The 23,454-nt window shown below is 44.1% G+C and overlaps 1 protein-coding gene across 1 annotated transcript in view; it reads right to left on the minus strand.

Annotated features, from left to right (window-relative positions):
- Window positions 1-2,939: 2,939 nt before the first annotated feature.
- Window positions 2,940-23,454, minus strand: part of LOC116943533 (AF4/FMR2 family member 4-like) — a 67,332-nt gene continuing 46,817 nt past the window's right edge. Inside the window, exons 14-22 of the mRNA XM_032956444.2 lie at window positions 21,958-22,213; window positions 20,705-20,814; window positions 20,070-20,133; window positions 18,547-18,683; window positions 17,298-17,369; window positions 15,883-15,976; window positions 13,755-13,795; window positions 11,915-12,141; window positions 2,940-11,022 (exon numbers count right to left, since the gene is read on the minus strand). Coding sequence (XP_032812335.2) covers window positions 10,901-11,022; window positions 11,915-12,141; window positions 13,755-13,795; window positions 15,883-15,976; window positions 17,298-17,369; window positions 18,547-18,683; window positions 20,070-20,133; window positions 20,705-20,814; window positions 21,958-22,213 — 1,123 coding nt within the window. The 3' untranslated portion in view covers window positions 2,940-10,900. The remainder of the gene's footprint in view (window positions 11,023-11,914; window positions 12,142-13,754; window positions 13,796-15,882; window positions 15,977-17,297; window positions 17,370-18,546; window positions 18,684-20,069; window positions 20,134-20,704; window positions 20,815-21,957; window positions 22,214-23,454) is intronic.

Below are 23,454 nucleotides of genomic sequence, written 5' to 3' on the forward strand. Positions count from 1 at the left end.
CTTACCGTGGCAGTCAACAACCCGTGCCTTTGCCTACCGTAGCAGTCAACAACCCGTGCCTTGCCTACCGTGGCAGTCAACAACCCGTGCCTTGCCTACCGTGGCAGTCAACAACCCGTGCCTTGCCTACCGTGGCAGTCAACAACCCGTGCCTTGCCTACCGTGGCAGTCAACAACCCGTGCCTTGCCTACCGTGGCAGTCAACAACCCGTGCCTTGCCTACCGTGGCAGTCAACAACCCGTGCCTTGCCTACCGTGGCACTCTACAACCCGTGCCTTGCCTACCGTGGCAGTCAACAACCCGTGCCTTGCCTACCGTGCAGTCAATAACCCGTGCCTTGCCTACCGTGGCAGTCAACAACCCGTGCCTTGCCTACCGTGGCAGTCAACAACCCGTGCCTTGCCTACCGTGGGCAGTCAACAACCCGTGCCTTGCCTACCGTGGCAGTCAACAACCCGTGCCTTCCCTACCGTGGCACTCAACAACCCGTGCTTTGGCTACCGTGGCAGTCAACAACCCGTGCCTTGCTTACTGTGGCAGTCAACAACCCGTGCCTTGCTTACCGTGGCAGTCATCAACCCGTGCCTTGCCTACCGTGGCAGTCAACAACCCGTGCCTTGCTTACCGTGGCAGTCAACAACCCGTGCCCTGCCTACCGTGGCAGTCATCAACCCGTGCCTTTCCTATCGTGGCAGTCAACAACCCGTGCCTTGCCTACCGTGGCAGTCAACAACCCGTGCCTTGCCTACCGTGGAACTCAACAACCCGTGCCTTGGCTACCGTGGCAGTCAACAACCCGTGCCCTGCCTACCGTGGCAGTCATCAACCCGTGCCTTTCCTATCGTGGCAGTCAACAACCCGTGCCTTGCCTACCGTGGCAGTCAACAACACGTGCCTTGCCTACCGTGGCAGTCAACAACACGTGCCTTGGCTACCGTGGCAGTCAACAACCCGTCCCTTGCCTACCGTGGCAGTCAACCCGTGCCTTGGCTACCGTGGCAGTCAACCCGTGCCTTGGCTACCGTGGCAGTCAACCCGTGCCTTGCCTACCGTGGCAGTCAACATCCCGTGCCTTGGCTACCTTGGCAGTCAACAACCCGTGCCTTGCTTACCGTGGCAGTCAACAACCCGTGCCTTGCCTACCGTGGAACTCAACAACCCGTGCCTTGGCTACCGTGGCAGTCAACAACCCGTGCCCTGCCTACCGTGGCAGTCATCAACCCGTGCCTTTCCTATCGTGGCAGTCAACAACCCGTGCCTTGCCTACCGTGGCAGTCAACAACACGTGCCTTGCCTACCGTGGCAGTCAACAACACGTGCCTTGGCTACCGTGGCAGTCAACAACCCGTCCCTTGCCTACCGTGGCAGTCAACCCGTGCCTTGGCTACCGTGGCAGTCAACCCGTGCCTTGGCTACCGTGGCAGTCAACCCGTGCCTTGCCTACCGTGGCAGTCAACATCCCGTGCCTTGGCTACCTTGGCAGTCAACAACCCGTGCCTTGCTTACCGTGGCAGTCAACAACCCGTGCCTTGGCTACCGTGGAAGTCAACAACCCGTGCCTTGCCTACCGTGGCACTCAACAACCCGTGCCTTGCCTACCGTGGCACTCAACAACCCGTGCCTTGCCTACCGTGGCTGTCAACAACCCGTGCCTTGCCTACCGTGGCAGTCAACGAACCCGTGCCTTTCTCGATTTAAAGCTTTCGTGACTGCTAGGATCCATACTCTTTGGTTCTATTGGGTAAAGTCACGTGACTTTACCCAATAGAACCCGTGCCTTGCCTACCGTGGAGTGGGGTGAGGACGAGTAACATGCCACCGTGCCTAAAATGAGGGGTGTTTAATCGGTGTACTTAGACTGAAATTAAAAAGATAATGAAGACAAAATAAAAGTGTTTGATAAATCCACGGATGTTGGGCAGAGCTCAGGCGTCCAGTCACACTGTATTACGCCCCGTGTTAAATATTGTGGATACAAATTGTGCATATATAAGTGGAAAACATCGCGTGCATTATTTAAGCAGGCTGGCTAAATTACACATTACAATAGCACGTAGTTTCCATTTTTTAAGTAGGAGAAATTATTGTAAACAAAAGTCTTGGAGGATAAAAATGAGGATATTTGTTCCGGTACCTCGTGCGATGCTTTTAAAAGTCTCACGAATCCAAGATGTGGATTGGCCACACTCAAGAGGCAAAAACTGGTAAGAGGAAGTGGCGATAAAAAGGACGTTGGGAAAGATGCCAAGAGGCAGAAAAAAATACTGCTGCTTGATGACTTGAAGGAAGGCGCCATGTACAGTGAAATAAACTCAAGATCAGACAGGATGGAGAGTTGGTGCCAAAGGGCTTCGATTGGGCAGATAACGAGATCAACCCTACAGGTTTTCAGAACCTTTGTTGCATGCAAAGATAGTGTGCTTATGAAAGCAACAAAAAAGTTAACTGGGAACACACTGAGTTTAGTTACTCTAACGTCACCCTCGTCTTTGTAGGTTGCAAATGTGAAGTGACATCATCGTTAACATCCCCCGAGCCCCCTCCCTTCCCTTGTCTGCTCAAGTTGTTTCTGCCCAGTCGACAATCTGCAATTACAGATCCGTCACGCTCATGTGAAACCCGCATGTTTATTGTATTTGCGAACTGCACACACGCTCGAGGCGGCGTACTGCAGAGAGAAGCAATGCAATCAGGTGAATAACGCTCGCTTGGACCGTGCAAGGATTCAGTTGGATGCAATGCGTAGTGTGGCCATGATAATACAGAACAATGTGGGCAGGAACAAAGCTGTCTTGCAATCAATAACAGGCGATGCGATTTTCGTTAATAATAATGACACTTTAATCAGACTAGCGGGTGGAGAGCTGCCAACGTAAGTGAAGATTTGACAGTTTGGAGGCTTTCGTCACAATGCAATACAAACGCAAGGACGCCAGGGTTCAATGTGTCAAACATTTAATTGTAGATTTAATGTTTTACACGCCAAGTGAAGCCAACCAAGATTATCACCGTTCTCTTAAATCATAAATCGAACAGAATAGTTGGACAAGAAAGCATTTAATGAATTAATGGGAAATGAACAGACAGTAATAAAAAATCACATATATGAAGCATATACATGTATATTAGCTCTTCTACTTGCACACACGTATACAACAGTTGCTGTAAAACCGATCATTTCCTTGAAGCTAAAACCACCGTTTCCCTATGCAGTGAACAGCCTGCCCATTTTAGAAATCGACGCCAACAAAACACAGCTGTAGTTCGTGACGAGAATGATGCTGGTTTAAGTATTAAAAAGCTTTCTAAAGAGGACACTGTACCATTTTCAGAAGAGCAGAGCAGATTGACACGTGTACTTATCGAGACCACACTTAGACGATTCTGTTCGGTAGAAAATGGTCTTTACAGCAACTCGCCTTACTTGGGCATTTTTTACACTTCAAATATTATTACAGCAGTGACTTGAACAACAGCCATAACATATACTTTTTTTGCTAAATACAACAAATAGTTAGTAATTTAAACAAAGCATTTTTTTTACAGTTGAAACTAAATGAAAATAAAACAAACCCTGTGCTTTCCCGGACAGGCAGAATGTTTTGAAAACTCGTTTTAAAAGGTCACAATCCATCGGTGAACCCATCACCCACTGTACATATTCGTCGACTACAAACCCTGTAAGATAACTGGCACACAAGAAGCGACTGCACATTTTGGGATCGGGTCTTTGCTCATCCTTTGCATCAGACAAGTTCAAATATTTCATGTGAAAGCTGCAAATGCTGTATTTCATCTGTACACATTTTATGAACACGGCTATTACAAAAAAAGACATTAAAATATTACCTTTACGTGTAAAAAAATCATGACTGCACGAAAATCTAGATGTGTTCATAGGACAGCGTTGAAGGACCAATAGGTCGTGATACAGCTTTCGCAGATGTAGTTCATGGGGATTGTCCCACGGTGCCATTCTCTACACTGCGTAGAGGGCCCTCCCACCCACACGTATTGGAAGAGCTCTGTATTGTAGCAATGTTACAAGCAACATCTTAAATGTGAGTCGATCGACTGTGGAGTCTCCACACTTGCACACAAAGGAGAAGTCATCACTTGAACAATGACATACACTCACATGCACACACACTGACCATATTTTTTTTTATAAAATCACCTCTTTTGTAAAATTCCACGTACAAATTATTTAAAATGGCGAATCGGGCAGTCTACCGCAGGCCCGTAATAAATAACTATGATCGCACACTGGTTACAAAACTACTCTGCCCAGCCTAAAGCACGATTATAAATACCCATAAATAAACAGCAAGCTTTCCTTACATCTACAACTACACACGCACATACGAGACAGAACTAAACGTTAAATGCATGCCCGTCATTAACGCACTATCTCAAAACATTGTCTGCATTAGAAGTACCAAACATATGAACAATATGAATAACAAGCATATGAAACAATGTCTGAAACCAATGTTAGAATTCGGACGAATTAATCAAGACGGCTGCTGCTGCAAAGCACTGGCATCAGATAAGGCCATATCACCAATGAAAAAAGTAGCAGCAAAATAATTTTTGCAAGAAAGTATTCAAAGGTCGACTGCATGGTATTCTAATAATAGCTCGTATACGCTCTATAAACTTATCTGCATCAGTGCTGAAACATGAAAACATGGGACACCATTAAATGAAACTGTACACGTAGGCAAATAGATGTGTTTCTGGAAACACCAAACCGACGTGTGGGCCCACTGGCAGATGAAAAATGAGACAAGGTTGGCCCAACATCACGGCCTGTTCTAGACGCGTGAGTTCCCGGTCATCGTCAGTGTACATCCCTGGCAGGGCTCGTGATGCAAGACACACAGCAAGCCCCTTTGCAAACCTTCCCACAGTCCACGATTGTTTCATCAATGTGCAACGCCGATATATAAAACTAAAACACACTACGTCCAATGGCCTGTAGCATGGCGTTCTTCCAATGCCAAGGAAAGTAACAAAAAAATAGCTTTGCATAAATGATGGATGATATGGCTCCCATCATAAGCTTATGAAATTTTCACCTCCCAGTGGCAATTTGTGTCACTGAAATTGCTTAAAATTGCAGATGTTGCATAACATTGCCTCCAAAAACAAGCACGACAACCACCAATTGCTTTGCTTTACAGTGTTGTGCATCTTGAAAGTGAACTGTGCAAAGGCTGTCTTTACTCGGCTCCATATCTGCAGCCGGAGGCGTGAATACACTGTAAAATATTGCCTGTTCATCTATTACCCGTGAGCTGATCACAAACGCTAAAGCAATCCGCACCAGAAGGACCTTTAAAAAACCAGCGACCCCTCGACAACGATGGACATTAGATGTCTTCCCCTGCTGCAAGTACTTTCACTCTGTGAGAGGACACAACTGGTGCGGGAAACATTGCTGCATCCACAAGGGCCAACCAACTTTGACCTCGGCAATGGAAAGCAGGATTCGTATCGCAATAGGGCGGTCCGTGTTCTCGTCTTGGCTGATGCAGTAGACACGCAGAGCTGTTGGGCACATACGTATACTCAGGTCACTTGCAAACCAGACCACCATGCTGGTCTCACCTGGTTCAACAAAGTTTTCGCCTGGTTAAATAAAATAACTTAACATGTACACTCCTTGACTTTTATGTGTTCAATGCAAACTCATAAAATGAGTAACACTGCAGTAAAACTGTTAACTTAGACGGGGCAAACTAAATTGTGTTCCCTCAATTCAACCACGTTAACTATGACTCCACCACCACCTCGTGTATTCAAATTCAACTCGTAATGGAAGCAACACGCTTATCTCATACAAAACTTACATGCATCCAAACATCATGGATCAATATTAGTTCCATGGTATTTAAAGGTAACCGGGTTACCCTGCATACATGCGTCGTCAGTGCAGTCACAGGCCCTTTAACGGCGACATTTATTGAGCTTTCACCCACGTCAGGCGGGTTGGCGGAGGAAGAGGAAGACACTAACTGGTCACAAGATTTCCACCGATCCACTTTACTGGAGTTTGCTCCAGCGACCTGCAAACAGGGGCAATTGTTGATTTCAACAACCTTGAACAGAAATTTATCAGACGTCTAAACAGATGTCAAGCGTTTTAGTTGTACATAGTTTCCCTCTATACTTTGGTGGACTCTTACGACAGTTAACGATTCTGTAAATGCATCCGATAACATGAATTCACAGAACCGAGACTGAAGTATTATGGGCACTATGATTACAGTGTATCACGCCTCTACGGTGTATTAGTTAATTGAGCACTGCCAGGCAGCATGAACACATTATTTACAACTATTGCCACTTTCACATGCAGCGTTCAACTTTGGACGCACGATGATCGACGCTAACATTGGTCCCAAAAATACTTCGGCGTAATACAAACACAAAGACGGCGCACACGGTTAAATACAAAAAGTGACGGTACACTCCGACCAAGTAAAAAAGGATGCAAAAGTGTTGCATGCCAAAGTAACTGCAGTTTATGTGAAATAAATGTAACATACACATCCATGACAACAAAACGGTGGTCTCAAGAGGGCAGACTGGAGCACAGCAAGTGCAGAGCTATCGTTTCAAAAAGTCATGCAACGTTGTTAGAGATTAAACACTCGTATCATTTTCATCAGTGTAAAAAGAGCACTTTAAAAGCGATTATATTTGTGAGGATTTTTGTGCTGTTGCTATAATGCGAGCAAATGTTGAAACCTTTTCACGCTTCAAAATGTCATCGTAAAAAAAAGCATTGCTCTTCCAGAGACAGTCGATACTATGGGTTCTGGTTTGCACTTAAAAGTTCTGCATGCCCTGCACAATCTGGGGCTCCATGAGACCACTGTGTTAAACCAAAGCGCGCAATGTTCATGATCGTGATTGCAAATTCTTAAAAAAAGGCCTGTTTTAAAAAAAAAATCGATTTCACATTTACACCGGTAGGCTAAATAAAATTGCAACAACAAGAAAAAATGACACTTAAAAAAATCATCCTATAAGTTTATCGGAGGTAAAAAAAATACAAACATTAGAAGGGAAGATGCAAAGAGTTAAGACAAGGAGAGCGTGGAGTACTGCAATGAGACATGCTAGCGCCGTAAGACACGCTCAAGCTCAGTGGTTGGTGGAGGGGCACGTCAGTCGTGTGTACTTGCATTATTTGACAGCTGAATAAATTACAGTACTTGTACTGCTTGCACAGGCAACATATCACTGCATTTAAAAAATATATATACACACACACTTAAATACATATATTTGTGTATATACGTTATATCTATACTTATACTTGTATATACTTTTTATTGAATTTCCACCCACGAATAGTTAATACTCCGTAATGACCATTACTAGGTACCGGTGCTGTACACATACATTGAGAATAAGTTGTGGAAATCAGTGATTCTGGGCTAACAAGAAGAGCGGTGTTAATTCATGCACTGCTCTTTGCGAAGTTTGCAAATGGGCAGTTTTATGTAGCGTGACTCGTGTGGCCTGGGCATTTGAAACATTATTGTCATTGAATCAACAGGGCTGGCCGCCTTGGTTCAGGGGTTAGGTAGGTATCCTTAGCACGTGGGCACTCAGTGATGGTCACTCCTGAGATGTAACCAAGAACACTAAAAGTAATCTACAAGTGACATGAAAAAAAGTAAAACATGAATGTCATAATATTGGCTAGGAAACGCTCCAAATGAATTATGAGTCAAGATCTGAAGAGGCAAGAGAAGCTTGGGAAAAATTGCCGTGCCAGAATCAACAACGCTGTGACGATTCACTCGCCACTCTGGTCAAATGAGATGGTGCCGTGGTGATGCCATAAACCCGATAAATTACACACACACACAAAGCAACGCTCCACATGTGCTTAATTTGCAAATTGGGTCATGGTGGCTGTGCGAGACAAAGGGATGGGATGCTCAGCTTTCCGAATGACAGCAACACGCTAATGGGTCACCACATTGCAAGCGACGTTTCTCAGAGTTCTTAGCGCTTGGGATAAGTGTGAGCACCGTGTCCTATACATCTTTGGCAAGCCACACATTTCCACCAAGCTCAAGGAAGTGTTATCAAGAATAATGTTCAGATCTGTGACCGCTACACCACACAGTACGCATCAAAACCAGTATTCAGAGTTGGAGCTTGGATACATCTCCAGCAGAATTAATCAAGTGAAGCTTTTATAATGAATGTGCAATAATCCTTCCACATCATTACAGCTGGAAAAAACAATCTATATCCACAAAATGCTAGACTCACTCACATGAGCATGTATCCTGATTAGTGTTTTGCAACATTGGAAAAATCAGAATGGGAAAGTCACTGCAGAGTTTAAGTAAACGACAAACAACTCTTTGCATTGTTTTCAGCATCTTGCCAGGTTTGAGAGAGGAAAAAATGTTAAATTTTTAATTAGAACAGGTACAGTCAAAACGTGTTAAAGGGGTCCGGGTTTCTCATTTCCAAGTAACATAATCAAAATTTACACCGAGAACACTCCTTTTGTGCTGTACCCAAGTGACTATAATACCAAAGGTGACGTCCACATTTTCCAATATTGTAAAAGTAAATTCAAACTATTGAACCTGTTACAGAACATTGAGATATTATTGCAGAAAAAAAAATTCGAGCCACAAGGCAGGGCACTCAGGATTTTTAACCTTCCAACGTCTCACGGGGCACCGTCCAAACAAACTTCCCTTCAAGCACTTAGCAAGTGGGAAATGTACCCACTGAAAACTCAATTCAACACGGTTATACGCAAGTAAATTTGTCACGTCTGTATTCTATTTGGTGCCTTGCTCTGCTGCAGTCAGTGAATCACAAATGTGTAATGAGGGAAGGCATGTCCATTCTTTCATATGGGCTCTCACTCAATACTACAATTATTGCTGGGTCTTTTTTAAAATCACAACTTGGTCACTCTTCTCACTGTGGCACTTTTAAATTTCAAACTGATGTGATCCACATACATATAATTTGTGTATAACAGGATGGGAATTTCATTAATTTTGGGAAACACAAAACTGACGATCTGTTCTGGCGGACTCAATTCAAAATGAACGCAATTATACACCAAGCTGCCACAAGGAACAGGAAATGAAAAAATGTGGGCAAAAATAACCAACTCAAGCCAATTATAATTCCTGGAAATAAAATCTCTGCACTTTTCTCTTTGGCTTTTGTGTTAGTGTTTCAGCAAAACATCAAGACGAGCTTTGAATAATGAAGAGAGCTTATGATATCCTTGGTTCTTTCGGTAAAGTCACCAAGTAGAAGGGAAACAATAAAATAATAAAAATATAAAACAATAAAATTCTCACGACGTTTCGACTGCAACACAAGCAAGCATCATCAGGTGTGAAAACCACAACAAGAAAATTTGAGAGCTTATTTGGCATACAATGGAGAATACATAGGAAACGTCGTATTCTATTATTTAATTTAATTTCTTTCTATGTGACTTTACCAAAAGAACCAAAGAGTAATATATAGGAAGATCCATAATATTGAACGGTTTTCAATGTTACCACAGATTAGATTAAGGGCCCGCAAATTATAAAACATACTACCAATAATTAATTCCTGTGGTGTTTTACACAAGAATTAATCGACAACAAATTATTGTCAACAGCTTCAGTGCCTTCCAACCTTGAACTATTAAACCTCTAACAAAGAAACCCTATAAATGATATCGAACACTAACTGATCAAATGGATGCTTATACGCCAAACAATGTGCGATGGGAAAAAAAACATGAAAATATAATAATGGGGACCTTGGATTTCCTTGACAAATAATTTATAAAGTTTGTAATAGTTGGTTAAATGTTATTTTTTTCATTAAATTCCAAATAGTACCAACTGGAAGGACTCGGCATATAACGGTGTAACATTGGAACATTTGTGAAAATAACACCAGTCCGCACAAACAACATTTATCTGCGAGAGAATAATGAAAAAACGTATGATAAATGTTAGCCAAGACTTTATAATGTTTGGAATTGTGTATAAAATGACTCACAATAATGCATTGACCGCCAAAGTTTAAAGTGTTTCCCCCATAATGCTTTTAAGTGGAAGTTTTAGGCATGTCTGATTAATATATTACTCACGATTAAAGGGGGGAGAGGGAGGACAAATAGGTAATCAATTAGAGCAAGAAATGCAACCTTTGAAAGATTAGCAAAAACAAGTCACGTTCGCCTTTCAAATGACAGCAAATTCTCGTCATTGACCCCAAAAAAACCTAACATTCTATAATCAACTTACAAGAGAAGCAGACAGTCATGGCAGTTCACGTGCACAGTAATTGTGAGCTGTGCATCAAACTATAGACGTACATGAATAAATACGTTAAATTAATTACAAAATATGAGTTTGCACTGCCGTACGCGCAGCCGAGGGGGGGGGGCTTGCTCTTCGACCAACAGGCAAGTTAAGAGGACGGCTGGTTCCCTCGCAGGCCCGGCGTTTTGCGTTCTCCAAACCATCACAAAGTTTACTCAAAGGCAACTGATCGCCCTTGTGGTGATGTGCTGTCAAAAAATTCAGCCAGAAGGTTGGGAGGGGGGGGGGGCTGCTTGCCGTCTTAAAAAAAGAAACCGTTTGCAGCACGATGTCATTCAGAAGCATGCCACTGAAGAAGCTTGATCTCAACTCCCCGAGAGGTTGAACCTTCCCCAAACGGTCACAGACGATAAAAATTGTCAATCGATGCGGGACTGTCTGCATGACCTGTCTTGTGGCGGTCGTGAAAGGCTCAGGTGGTGGCCGGAATTAAAGCCGGTAAAGCTTCGTCGCATTCCGTCGTGGCAGTCTCTGGCTCTCCCCCTTTCCCTCCTCTGTTCACTGCACATCACAGCAGTTGCCCCTCAAAGCGAAGCCAGTGGAGTCCTTGGCGAGTGTAGCGCACCAGCTCCGTCATGCTGCTGTTTAGAGTCAGTGCCCCCATCAGCTGGTCCAGGTCACGGAAGAACTCTGCGGGGGAGTGCGCACACACAGAGACAACGGATAATTGTTTAGACATACAGTCGGAGCAAGTGATGTTATAAGTAGGCAATTTCTAGGCATGCATGGTACACAAATGGGTGGTCACAGCAGCGCCCAGAGTCCAGGCTCTCCCTTTACTCCCCAGCGCCGTTTCCAGGGGAGACCCATACAAGGTTATTTCATCAATTGCTCTTGTTGTGCATGGCCATGAATAGAACCGAGGTGGGCCCGCATCATAATGCAGTGATGTTAAGCATTTCCCTACCCTACTAATTACACACAATAGCTGTTAGGATAACCCCACAAACACACGTGCTCAATCAAGTTCTCATCGTGAATGTTTGTAAATCCCATCTGGTTTTTTTAAGATAAGAAAAAAAACTGTGCCACAGCGCAATGGGCAACTGAACCACAAACGATTTTTGCACAGGAAACATTATTCAGCTAAAGCTATACATGGATTGTATACCAATCACAGTGCCCATGGGCTCTTTAATTCAGCATGCAAGGCATTAGCCATCCAATAAATTCACCCACACCTCTATACAACAGCCCCCAGGTAAACGTTCAGCGCTTACAAACACTACCCTTTACATGGACGAGCAGCCTAATCACCACTCTGCCAGCCCTGCAACGGAGGGCCGCTGGTAGGTAACAATTAACCAATTTTTATTTATTTATAATATATGGACCATGACACTGGCACACAACGGCCTATAGATGTCGGCGGGCCGCAGTGTCCAATCTTAACCGGAAGACGTATTTTACAGTCGATACATCCGCAGTAATAACCAGGGCGGCCTGCCGGAATCAAACCGCGAGCCTCTGCAACTAGCGGCGAACGCGCCACCGCAGGGCCCGCGCGACACCGCCCACGTACCGTGGTTCTCCTTGGCCAGCAGCTCGGCCTGCTCCCAGTGGTCGTAGCCGTACAGGAAGTGGTTGGTGATGTTCACGTGGCTCGCCGCCATCTGGTGGATGCGCTGCGGGATGGTGACCGTGGCCACGGGTGACGAGGAGGGCGCTGCCGTGTTGGCACTTCCCTGCGAGCCCACCGAGCCCGCCGGCGAAGGCGTGGGAGACATGGGAGACGGCGTGCCGTTGCCTCTGCATGTGCGCGTGCCAGAGTGCAAGTGTACGCATGGGGCGATGCGATGGAGCAGTGGTTAGTAAATATACCTTTGTTACGGGCCGCGTTTCCCGATGGTTTGTGTTATGCGGCTGGTGACACAGGTGTTCATAACTTTTTTTTATAAGTCCAAGTATTTTTTCCAATTGTTGGCCTCTTCTACAAAAGAAGCAATTTTAAAACAATCCGGAAAATTATGGGCAATGTCTTGTGCTATGACAATGTGAAATGTAATTCTATACACAAATAAACCATATTTAAATTTTGATTTAAAGCTTTCGTGACTGCAGTAATTCATATTCTTAGTTTTTCTCTTCAACGTGACTTTACCGAAAAAACTAAGAATATAAACCATATTTACTCAACTTTTAAACATTCATAAACAATGTTGCAAGTTAAAACAAAATAAAGTCACTGTTATTTTGGGTAACGTTTTATGATGGGATGTGTTTGTATCCAGGTGCATGTGTGTGTGCATCAGCGGGGAGTGGCGGTGCAACAGTTAGCGCCGTGCGCTACTAACTCAGAACCCGCATTTGATTCCCTGCCACGGTTGACACTGGAGGCAAAAATCTAAAGCCAGTCTTAGGTCGACTAAGTCTTAAACAAGTAGCTGGTGCGATGTGTAAACATCAGCACTGGGGAGACAAAGGTGGCCAGATGTGGTGCAGGCCACACGAACCCCTTGTGTGCCGTACCCGCCTTAATATGCGCTCGCAAATATAGCACGCCCCACCAGCCTGCAGGGCTGTATGTGGGTTGGATCTTTGTCCGTTCTTGTACAAGTGTTCAGGCACAAGCGAGCTGTACGAGGGCTAGACTGTGGCACAGTCTTACAATGCACAAAGCTGCCCTCCTCCCCCCCGCCCCTCCGAAGGTTCGGGTCACTCTCCTCCCATGTCCAAGTGCGGCGATTAAGATTCCCGATGAGCCTCCCCAGACCGCCGTGCCGCCGCTCGTTTGTGTGTTTTTTATCAGTGATATGACTGAGCAGATTTTTCGTCCCTGAATAAGGCTTAATTAAAAAAAAAACATTGTTTAAAGTGCGTTTATAAAGCTTGTCCAAGTAGCATGAGCAAAATTGAAACGTTATAAGAAATTGTTTCATAGACGTGTTTAAAAGCACGCTGGTAAGATTAAACAAGCTGAGAACAGACCAATGCCCGTGAACTGGATCTTCATAGCACATCAAGTTTTTGCAGCATAAATCAAATGTCTGCGTCTGTCATCCAATTGTGATAGAAGATTGATTTATTAGTTGTAATTACAGGATTTCAGTTAAAAACCTAAAAATGAGGCTGCTGCACTGGTGTAAAGGCACAATTATCAATATTTTACCACCATTATATTGAGCAAAGTCTTACCTTTAAATAAAAATAGTTAACCAGCAAATAATGTATGAGGCTTTACTCTCAAAGTCAAAACCTGTTAGGCTCATGCAAATCCATGTGTTTACTTGTGTCTCAGTACATGGGGTATGTACTGAGACACGTGTTGACTTGTGTGTTCACTTGTGTGTGCACTTGTGTGTTCACTTGTGTGTGCACTTGTGTGTTCACTTGTGGATACACATATATAGACGTATACACACCTTCCAGTCCAAGGTGGTGTCTGCGACATCTTTGAGGCATTCTGAAAATTAAACACAAAGCACAAGCACCTTGCAATGTCGGCAGTAGACGCTAAAAACCATTAGTTGTACATGTTAGGTTTCTACGACCAATATTCCGTACGAGTTTCTTCTGAAATCTAAGCCAAAAAAATCTAATTATGAACGAATAACCATTAGTCAGAAAAAACCCCACATCATTAACAACTCCTCTAATCACGCTTGCAGTGCCTAAGTAAAACTCATGGCGCTCAGCGCTCATAAACATTTACGCACTACGAATAAAATAGAATGAGTGACTGCCAGTTAATCAAAGTAAAAAAATGTTGGTGCATTTAAAGCTTTTTGGATGTCGGTAGTGAAAATGTGCCAAAATCCTAAAACACAATTTGAAAAAGTCTCTGACATGCAGGAATGTCGGTGTGGCATGCTATCTAATGGCACGTGTATGCCATTTAGCAACAATGGACCTCTTGGGATGGTAGCAGCACTTGTGTGAATCATAAACTACCATGATGGTAGAGTAACTTTTTTCGTCACTTGGCATCCAATCTTACACAAAATGTAAATCTGCCTTTATAGCTTTCACAAAGTCTCTCAGCCAACCTCAAAATGGGGGTCTTCGACCTCAGAGGCCGCCTGTGTTTGCAAAGGCAGCCTCGCTTACCATATTCAAATCACCCCTTGCATAAAGGAGCCATCTGGTGTTATTTTTTTATTTAACACACTCGGCGCTTGCGAACACACCAGCGTGAACGACGGGCGGCTGTTTATGCGCTAGCCCCACTGTGCAGTGTGCACCATTCTCCATTACCGCACATGATTAATCCACACGCTAACCTGTCATTTAGCCTGACCTGTCCCAACGCTTTGCGTGAACACGCCAATTCAGCTGCACTTGCATCGAGGCCGGTGGGCCGGAGTTTCGGATTCCGTGCTGAGCAGCGGAGAGGCCTTTTGGAGAATTCGCTGCCTTTCATTGCTGACCATATGGCCCAGCCATCTGTCCACCCCCCGCCCTCCCCCCGTTCTCTGTAGCAGGAATTTCAGCTGCTCACTCTTTACGTGTATTTATATCAGATGTGTTTCTCTTCTCTTTCGTCACGTACTTGTTCTGGGTATTTAAATGTATTCATGTGTTGATCGTGTGTTAGGCACAAGGGGACATATGGACTACAAGTCTTGCCATGCAATATAAGTCTGACTTATTAAATTAGGTCACCAACATAGCTGCCATCATTTACGTTGTCGTCCACTCTCAATCCGCTGTTAGATGATGGCGAAAACACTCAACCTGCACAGATGCAATCAATTTCACTCCCAACTGTGCTCCTATTTAATTTCTCCATCTGCACTTTGGTCATTCCCTTGTGAGCATTCCCTACTGCCAGTTTGCCATCTCTGTTGGTGACATGGCTCGCTCAAGTCCACTTATGTTTGAGGTTTCACAATAGTTGCCGCGATATAACTTTTCATGATACAATACGAATATAGTTAACAGTTTCAGTTCATATCAGTTTCACGTAATATTGTAAAGCACATCTTGATTAATGCGCTGTACGTCCATGATGAATAAAAACAAATATTGTAATGTTGTTCAACGCCAGTTCACTCAAAATCAGCCTAGCATTAGTATTCCAATCTTCATAACTCTGCCATCTGTAACATTTGCTGTTGTCACACGAAAAATACATTATTTGAGTTACAAAAATTGAATCTTATAATTGCCATGCTGTTAATTGCTCACATTTTTTTTCGCAAAGCATTAACTTGATGAATAATGGCTATTTATACAGAAATGTGATTATTGAATCATTTTGTGAATGTTTTGTCAGAAAGTAAGAAATGTAAGTAAAATGAAATTATTAACAACAAACACTATGACGATATAGTGCAAAAAGCAATACAATTATCGTGGCCCTTACATTGTACAACTGATCATAGCTTCGCCATATCATGGCAACTTAATTTCAAATACCAATCCTCTAACAATATATATCGTCCCTCCTTTCTAAGGAATTACAAGCATCCATATTTCCACGTTCAATGTGATTTACAAGACAGTTATCGTCGTAATCAAACACTTAACAAGGCCAACAACTTGCAATACCTTGAAATGCTCCAGGAGAGACTTGGAATATTTCATAGCGCTGTCCTTTTTCAGCTTGAACATCCTCAGGTAGAGCAGAGCCAAGCAGCGGAGGCTGTCACGGAGAAATTACAAACATCCCCCATTCAACTTAACACGTAGGTTTTTGCAGCCAATATGATTCACAATACTTGTAGGTTAGACCATTTAATGACCTCACCAAATCTGTCATTAGGAACCCTCCACCACCCGACACGGCCAAACAAATTGTCACGTGTACAGGCGTTGATCATGTCAATATTTGTTTCAGCTCACCGGTAAAATGAAGAGCAATCCTCACAACCAAATGTATAAATTAGATATATATGAATATTCTTGTTGGTCCATGCTGCTGACATTTTGGCTACACCCATTTCAAACCTTTATAAACCGTTTGCCTTTAGAAGCTAAAACCTTTTTCCTGATGACGACAGCTTGTGTTGCGATCGAAACTTCGTAGTTTTTGGTTATTTTCTTTGAATCTATCTACGTGACTTTACCGAAAGACCCAAAGAATATGAATTCCTGCAGTCACGAAAGCTTTAAGTCAAGATTCAGATATAAGAAGCCGAGTTTGAAATTGTCAAACATCATCAGGACAGGATCCAGAAAGTCAACGTGACACTCCATCCAGGAAGTCAGAATCAATTGACCTTCTGGTTTGTTATTCTGACTGCTGCTCGTGAGGACCTATTCTGGATGGACAACTTATTAGACAAAGTTAAGGAAAGTGGCTCGGACACATTACAAGAACAGAATCCCAAACTTAGCGATGCTACACACACAAGCAGAAGGAAACGGGAGCAAATGAAGATGCAGACAGAGCCAGATGCAGAGATGGAGTAGGAAATCTTGAATACAGGGAGTGAGATCGAATGAGGCGGTAATACTAGCTAGAGATATCATGGATCCTATTCACTGACGAATAGGATCCATGATTAAGGATGGCAATGACACATACGTGGGTAGATGTGGGCAGTGCCACACTTGGTTGCCTATGTCTCCCAAATGCTGACATTCACAAACTGCAAAATATACTAATTTAAGGCTTAGCCGGCTTTTTAGATGCCAAGGTTCCGATACCACTGACGTTATTCATGGCCAGCAAATCAAACCCATGTAGCCATGTTTGTAACGCAGTGCGCTAACCACCAAACCACAGATCTCCACAGGATGTCGGACATGCCACAAGACACTTTCCATACGACTGGCAAATGTGGAAACATCTAAGGCGAAATGTTCCTGGAAAGAGTAGAGACCTCCACCGTCAGCGTAGTGGGCAGTATGCACAGGGGGAGACTTTTAAAACCAATGGCGTTGTTAGTTTGTGGAATGAGCACGCGTACATTGTTTAACGAGCACACAGCGGTTATGTAAGGAGTGCATTGAGCGAGTACCTGAACACCCCAAGCTTTTTGTCGGCCGGGGTCGAATCTGGAGCAGAGTGGCTTTTCAACTTCATGGCGTACCTGCCGTATCAAAGACGCGCCTTTACTTCATGCATGGCACTTGAAACTTTTAAGGTGTTCATCTCAAACACTGAACAAGCACACGCGAGTGTTTGACGGCACATTTTATTCACCTGTTGATGCAGTTCTTTGATATATTTGCTGGCAGTGAAAATACGTTGAACAGTTATGTGTTCATTATTTCCATTTTTATGTTAGACTAAATAGAAAAAAACAATGTTTCAGCAACCAGGACTCTGATCAAAATCCCCAGGAAGACTGGCTCAATGGGAGGTTGGTTCCCTTTCTACTGCTGCGTCTATGGTCTAGAATCCCCTCTCTCTGGTTATCCGCTTGGGGGGGGGACTGTCTCCCTGTTCAAGCTTAAGACTTTCATCTTCTCTGTCGATGGCTATTCAAGTGACTTATATTAGAAGTCATCTTCCATCTATACTCTGAAATTCCAATTATCCCGAACAATAAAATTTCTCCTCCCAAAAATCGCATGATGTACATGTTCTCCAGTGTACAACATCTTGAGATGCATATTTAGAGAATGTATAAATTCTAATGTATTATACTTTCATAAAATTGTACAATGTCAAGAGACAAAGTATCCATTCGAAATTCTCGCAGATCAGTGCAACCCTTCACATTAATTTGAGAAGAGCCGATGAAAGTAGATATCACGGAGCTACCTCTGAGACCCCTTCAAGTTACTGCTGGTCCACACGGTAGAGGGCAGAACTTTTCCCCATGCGCTGCATATGAAATTAACGTTCACCACAGGAGTCAAATTTAAATTTAATATTTTTCGAGATGGAATTTGGATCCATTCAGTGCAGAACGTACGTGAAATGCAATAAGGATTTTTTTTGTTGTGCAGTCATTCATGACTGGGTTGAGACCATCAACTCACTACACTTTAATCACAGGCAAATGCCTGGATTCCAAGTCGCTGGGTACTCAGCGGTGCCAGCTGAGTGCTCTGACCACTGAACTACCGGGCCACCTCAAACGTTGGATGTAAATCTTCAAGAGGCCTCGAGACATCAGTGGAAAGCGCCTTACAAAATAATTGTAAATTATTATTAACGGGGGGGTTAGGGCTGCGCTTCTTGCGGGTCGCCCAGTGGCCTGCCGGTGGTCCTTACTGTCGATGGCCAGAGCCGGGGCAGCATGGCGGAAAAAAACTCACTTGACGAGGTCGGTGGTCTCCGAGTACATGGTGTACGGGGACTTGGCTTCAAGAGGGTTCTGCTCCATGGCATTGCCGCACTCGATGAAGGAGAGGCCTGCGTCCGTGTAGTTGATCGCCTTTCCCAGCTTGTCCGACTGCGAGTGGTGGCAGCAACACAATATTTAGAATCAGAATCAATACAATACAGACAAATACACGGCACGTTCGTTTTATTTGTACTTCCTTAAATTCACAAGGGCACCAGGTTATAGATACCCACTAAAATTACGTGAATAAATTGTGGAAGAGAATTAAAAAAAAAAGCTACATAATTTCCATCACCTCCACGCGTCTCAAGCTACCAATCTCTAATTCACTTACGAGATATTTCATCACTGTCAAATATGGTGCCATCGCTTTCGCAACACTTAAATCACGTGTTGAGAAGAGTGACGAGAAGTTAGCAGGGCATCTATAAATGGATCGCCCTGTACCTCTGCAGGGACACATTGCTTTGAGGGAGGGCCTTCGAGAGAAACATAAACTCGTTACTGGAAGGGTGCGGCAAAAGGCCAGGAACCAGAACGATATCAGCGCTGCCCCTCGTCGAAACTGCGAGCCGAGTGCGCCAAGATCACCGTGCACGTGTTGAGGAACGTTCAGGCACCCCGTGTCAAGTGGACTGAGATGCGTGTCCAAGCAAATGGGTGTACAGAGCGAGCGTCTGCTATGATTTTCTGTATAGATGCATGGTTCCTGGCTGCTGCCGCACACTATACATTAAATCACACGGCAGTGTACAGTGCTACTAACCACAGGGCAGAGATGGCTTTGCAGCCTTTGAATTGACACTACACTTCTGCTAATGCAGTTGCTTAAGTTAGATGAGGAAATTTTGATTTAAAGCTTTCGTGACTGCAGTAGTTTTATATATATTTTTTATTGTTTCCCTTCAACGTGACTTTACCGAAAGAGCTAAGAAAAGAAAACTTTAAAAAACCGCCACTTTTTTCAATTTTTCTTGCTGTGGTTTTCACACCTGATGATGATTGCTTGTGTTGCAGTCGAAACGTCGTGAGAATTTTTATTGTTTTATATATATTTTATTATTTTATTGTTTCCCTTCAACGTGACTTTACCGAAAGAGCTAAGAATATTAGATGAGGAAGTTCATTGAAACTGGCTTACAAAAAGGCCCACTTTTTTAAGTATGCATATAGTTTCAGTCATAGTAAATGTATAAAATTGTGCACATGCTGTATAGGAGGAATGCTAAAATGATTGCAGTAATGCTAAGGACATGGGTCCTAACAATGATAAATCAATCAAAGATGTAATTACAGTAATCTAGTTTCTTACCATCATAATTAACCCTCATAAATGAATGGCAATATTACAAATATATGTGCAATATATGTTTATATTATTTTGACCAAGATAACATTTTTGAGTACTGATCCTTCAGGGCAGTGATTATAGCCACATAGTTGCAGTTCAACACCATTACTAGAATGGTCTTTCTGTGGTGGGCGCAGCCTTACCATGCCATCTGCCATGTGTTTCAGCTTCTTGGCCTCTTGCATGTGGAAATCCACGGACTGGGGTCTGCGCACACGACAGTTCACATGGAATACAGAGCGGGGCAACCAATAAACAAAGGGGGATCGTGTACTGACATTGAAGACAAGGATGCATAGAATACAACATCAGGAGCATTCCAACTCATGTCCCTGGAAAATTTGTTTTCCTGACCCCGATATATAACGGAAGACATTAGTTTGGGCAAACCAGAGGTTGCCAACCAAAGGGGAAATGGATAATAATAATGTAATTTATTTATCAAAGAAAGGCTCGATGATACGCAGGACTCTCTCAGCAGGGTCCTGCACTGTGTTTTGTACGTATACCTAAAGCCAGATGGTTGCAAGGTCTAAGAGTAGACCTCCGAGGTCAGATGTCAACCGTGCAACAGTTGCCGATTTGATGAAAGCAATCAATGGCAAGATGTGATGGCATCAGCAGCACTGGCAAATAGGACCTCTTGACTGTGGCTATTTATCATCATCTAAGAGCCACTACTCAGGTTTCCTAAACACATCTGGGTTGTGCGTGGGATCGGCACCCTCAACCCAGGCTAAATACGCCACGCCCACACACTGAAATAGCGTGCACTCACTTGTCGTCGAACACAAGGCGGGGCCTCAGTAGGGTGGGAGAGACGGCGCACAGACCAGGCTTGGTGAAGAGGGCCTCGGACACCTGTCTGTCGTCCGCCACACTGTCCTCCTAAAACACACACAGCAATGGGCGTGAAGGTCCAGCAGCCTGGCGCGACTACAACAAGCAGACGACGGGAGAGGCGCAATCATGTTTGGGAGTTGGCAAGTGTCTCAACAAGGAATCGTGAGAAAAAACCCACGCTACCCTTCAGTTTACACTTGTCGAGGCGATGTCAATGCATTATGGTTAAATGAGCATTACTTTGTGTTTCTTTGAATGGACTCATTCATTACGTTAGAAATTCCCATCACTTTTTCCCAACCTACCAATATATAACTTGTGCACCTTGCACCGAAGTGACGGGATTTTGATATAAGTCTTACAGCATGGTACCATGCGTCAGAGATCAGTTCCAAAAGAACTACATTCTGATATCACTTCAAGAGGAACCTATCTATAATCAGGACACTCTTTACGTGTCTTTCAAAGAAAAGTTCATCACATGCCAATCACACAGTGATGTATAATTCCAATTGTATGAAAGACCACATTTATTGACAGTTTGTGCAGTTGTGAGTGATTGGGCTGAGACAATCAACTCTCTGCAATGGAGATCCCAGTTTAATCCTGTGCGGTTGCCCTGAATTTGTACCCAACGTCTCAACGGTGCTGGTTCAATGCTCTTGTGATACCATCCCAACCTCCTAAGCCAGTTGGCTACCTACCCCACCACTTTCTCCAAGACACGGGTCATTTGACTTTTTATATTCAACAGGATTCTTGACATCAACTCGTATTTCCAAATTATGATGAAAGCCGGAGTGGCGAGATGGTAACTACCTCGCCTGGTAGACAGGTCCTGAGTTAGATCCCAACCCTGACACCTGTATATTTGGAGTTTGCATGGTTACCCCGTGGTTGCGTGGATTTTTCTCCGGGTCCTCCGGTTTTTCCCTCCACATTTAGAAACGTGCGTTTAGAGTATTTGGCGCGCTGTAACTTCCCACACGATAAGCCACTTCGTTGAGCTATCATTTGTGGCTAGGTCGCCTCTGAAAAAGCACTATATAGCTCGGTGGGCCTTACCTGGAAAAATAAAATGAGTTTAGTTTAGAATCAACAGCAGCAGGAGGAATTAGTCACCCGTGAGCGCCGTCCGATCTGTAGGCATGGCGGCGCGCGACGCTCAGTCACAGTGCGGAGCCGTACCCGGTTTGCCATTTTGGCGCTGCCTGCCGTCTTGCCATCCAGTTTGCGGTGTTTGCCCGAGGACTGGGAGGCAGCGGCGCCTCCGGCTGGATTCCCTTTCTTGCTCGACTTGCCGGCCTCACTCACGGTCGACACGCGGCTCGACGTGCTGCTCTCGCTGTTGCGCCGCTTGCGCTCAGACGCAGCCGTCGATTTGGAGAGCGGCGACGCTGGCGGGGCGACCTTCTTCTTATTATCCACCGTGTGCTTGCCCGACCTGGGCGGGAGTGGGGGGGGGGGGGGGGTAGCATGGAAGGGACGCGAGCACATGTCACCAGGTGAGATGGCATTTGTAATTGCCATGTTGCACACCTCAAATTGGTAATTTGTATGTAAATTGCAGGAGACACGGTGCATTGGTAATCTGAATGTACATTACAAATAATCCGAGTAATCTATGATTTTAGTGCCCATTTATGCCAATTTTTGCCTGGGGGCTGCTTGCAGGATCCTTTGTGAATGCTTTGCTTTGAGGTGCATCGCTCTTAAAGTTCAGCTTTTATGGTTTTACGTGATCCAACGAGATCTATGCCAACATGCTCCTTCCTCCTTTGAGCCGCTTGACATCTGAACCATGAGACACAGCCTCGCGCAAAGGCAGGCAAACGGGTCGGCAGCGCAGTCACGCACGTGTTCACGCACGCCACTCGCAAGCGTCCACGTAACGGCGCTGTGGCCGGGCAGGGACTGAACGACAAACCGGCATGATTAAAGGCTCCATTCGTCTAGTTCGGGTTTAATGTCATGTGGCAAGTGTCACTTTGCTCTGGTTTAACACATGCTCCTTGGAGCCACGCCATGCATGGAGGAGACCTTTCCGATTTCATTAAGGGTACTCGTGAAAATAAATCACCATAATCCCAGTTAACCGGTTCTGCCCGACTCACTTTTATGAGCAGCGCAGTGTTTAGATGGATAAATCCTGAGTGCTCAGCTAATCAGTACACTGAACAAGTGAGGGTGTTTACTGGTTTCACAAACAGAAACCTAACATACTCTTTGTATGTTAGGTTTCTAACACTTTGGAAAATACTAAATGCAGATGCACTCACGCATTAGCTACTAAGGAAGATTTTTTTTCCCGAATTGCCAAGAACATTTTGGAAAAAATAAATGACGATTGATTTTATTTTGGTTTCATATAGCGTCTGTATAAGGCTGATATATATGGATATTTAAATGTTCCTTTAAAACAATTATCATTACTGTTTTTAGCTATTGTTTTACGTGTGTCCGGTTATGTTTGGATTTTTTTGTTATGCATTGTATTGAGGCATAATCAAATGTTCCAGACTTAAAATGGTAATAAATTTTAGAAAAATGTTGCTAGAGCGTATATAACGCATATAAAAATGGCATTTTTAGTTGGCGACAACCGCATAAACCATGACGAAATAGTCAGAAAAGAACAGTCGCACCAGTCATGTGACCTCTTATGACAGCATCTTCAAAGGATGC

This window comes from Petromyzon marinus, chromosome 18 (assembly GCF_048934315.1).
Source record: "Petromyzon marinus isolate PM22_M1 ecotype Great Lakes invasive population chromosome 18, UKy_Petmar_22M1.pri1.0, whole genome shotgun sequence".
Taxonomy (NCBI): Eukaryota; Metazoa; Chordata; class Hyperoartia; order Petromyzontiformes; family Petromyzontidae; genus Petromyzon; species Petromyzon marinus.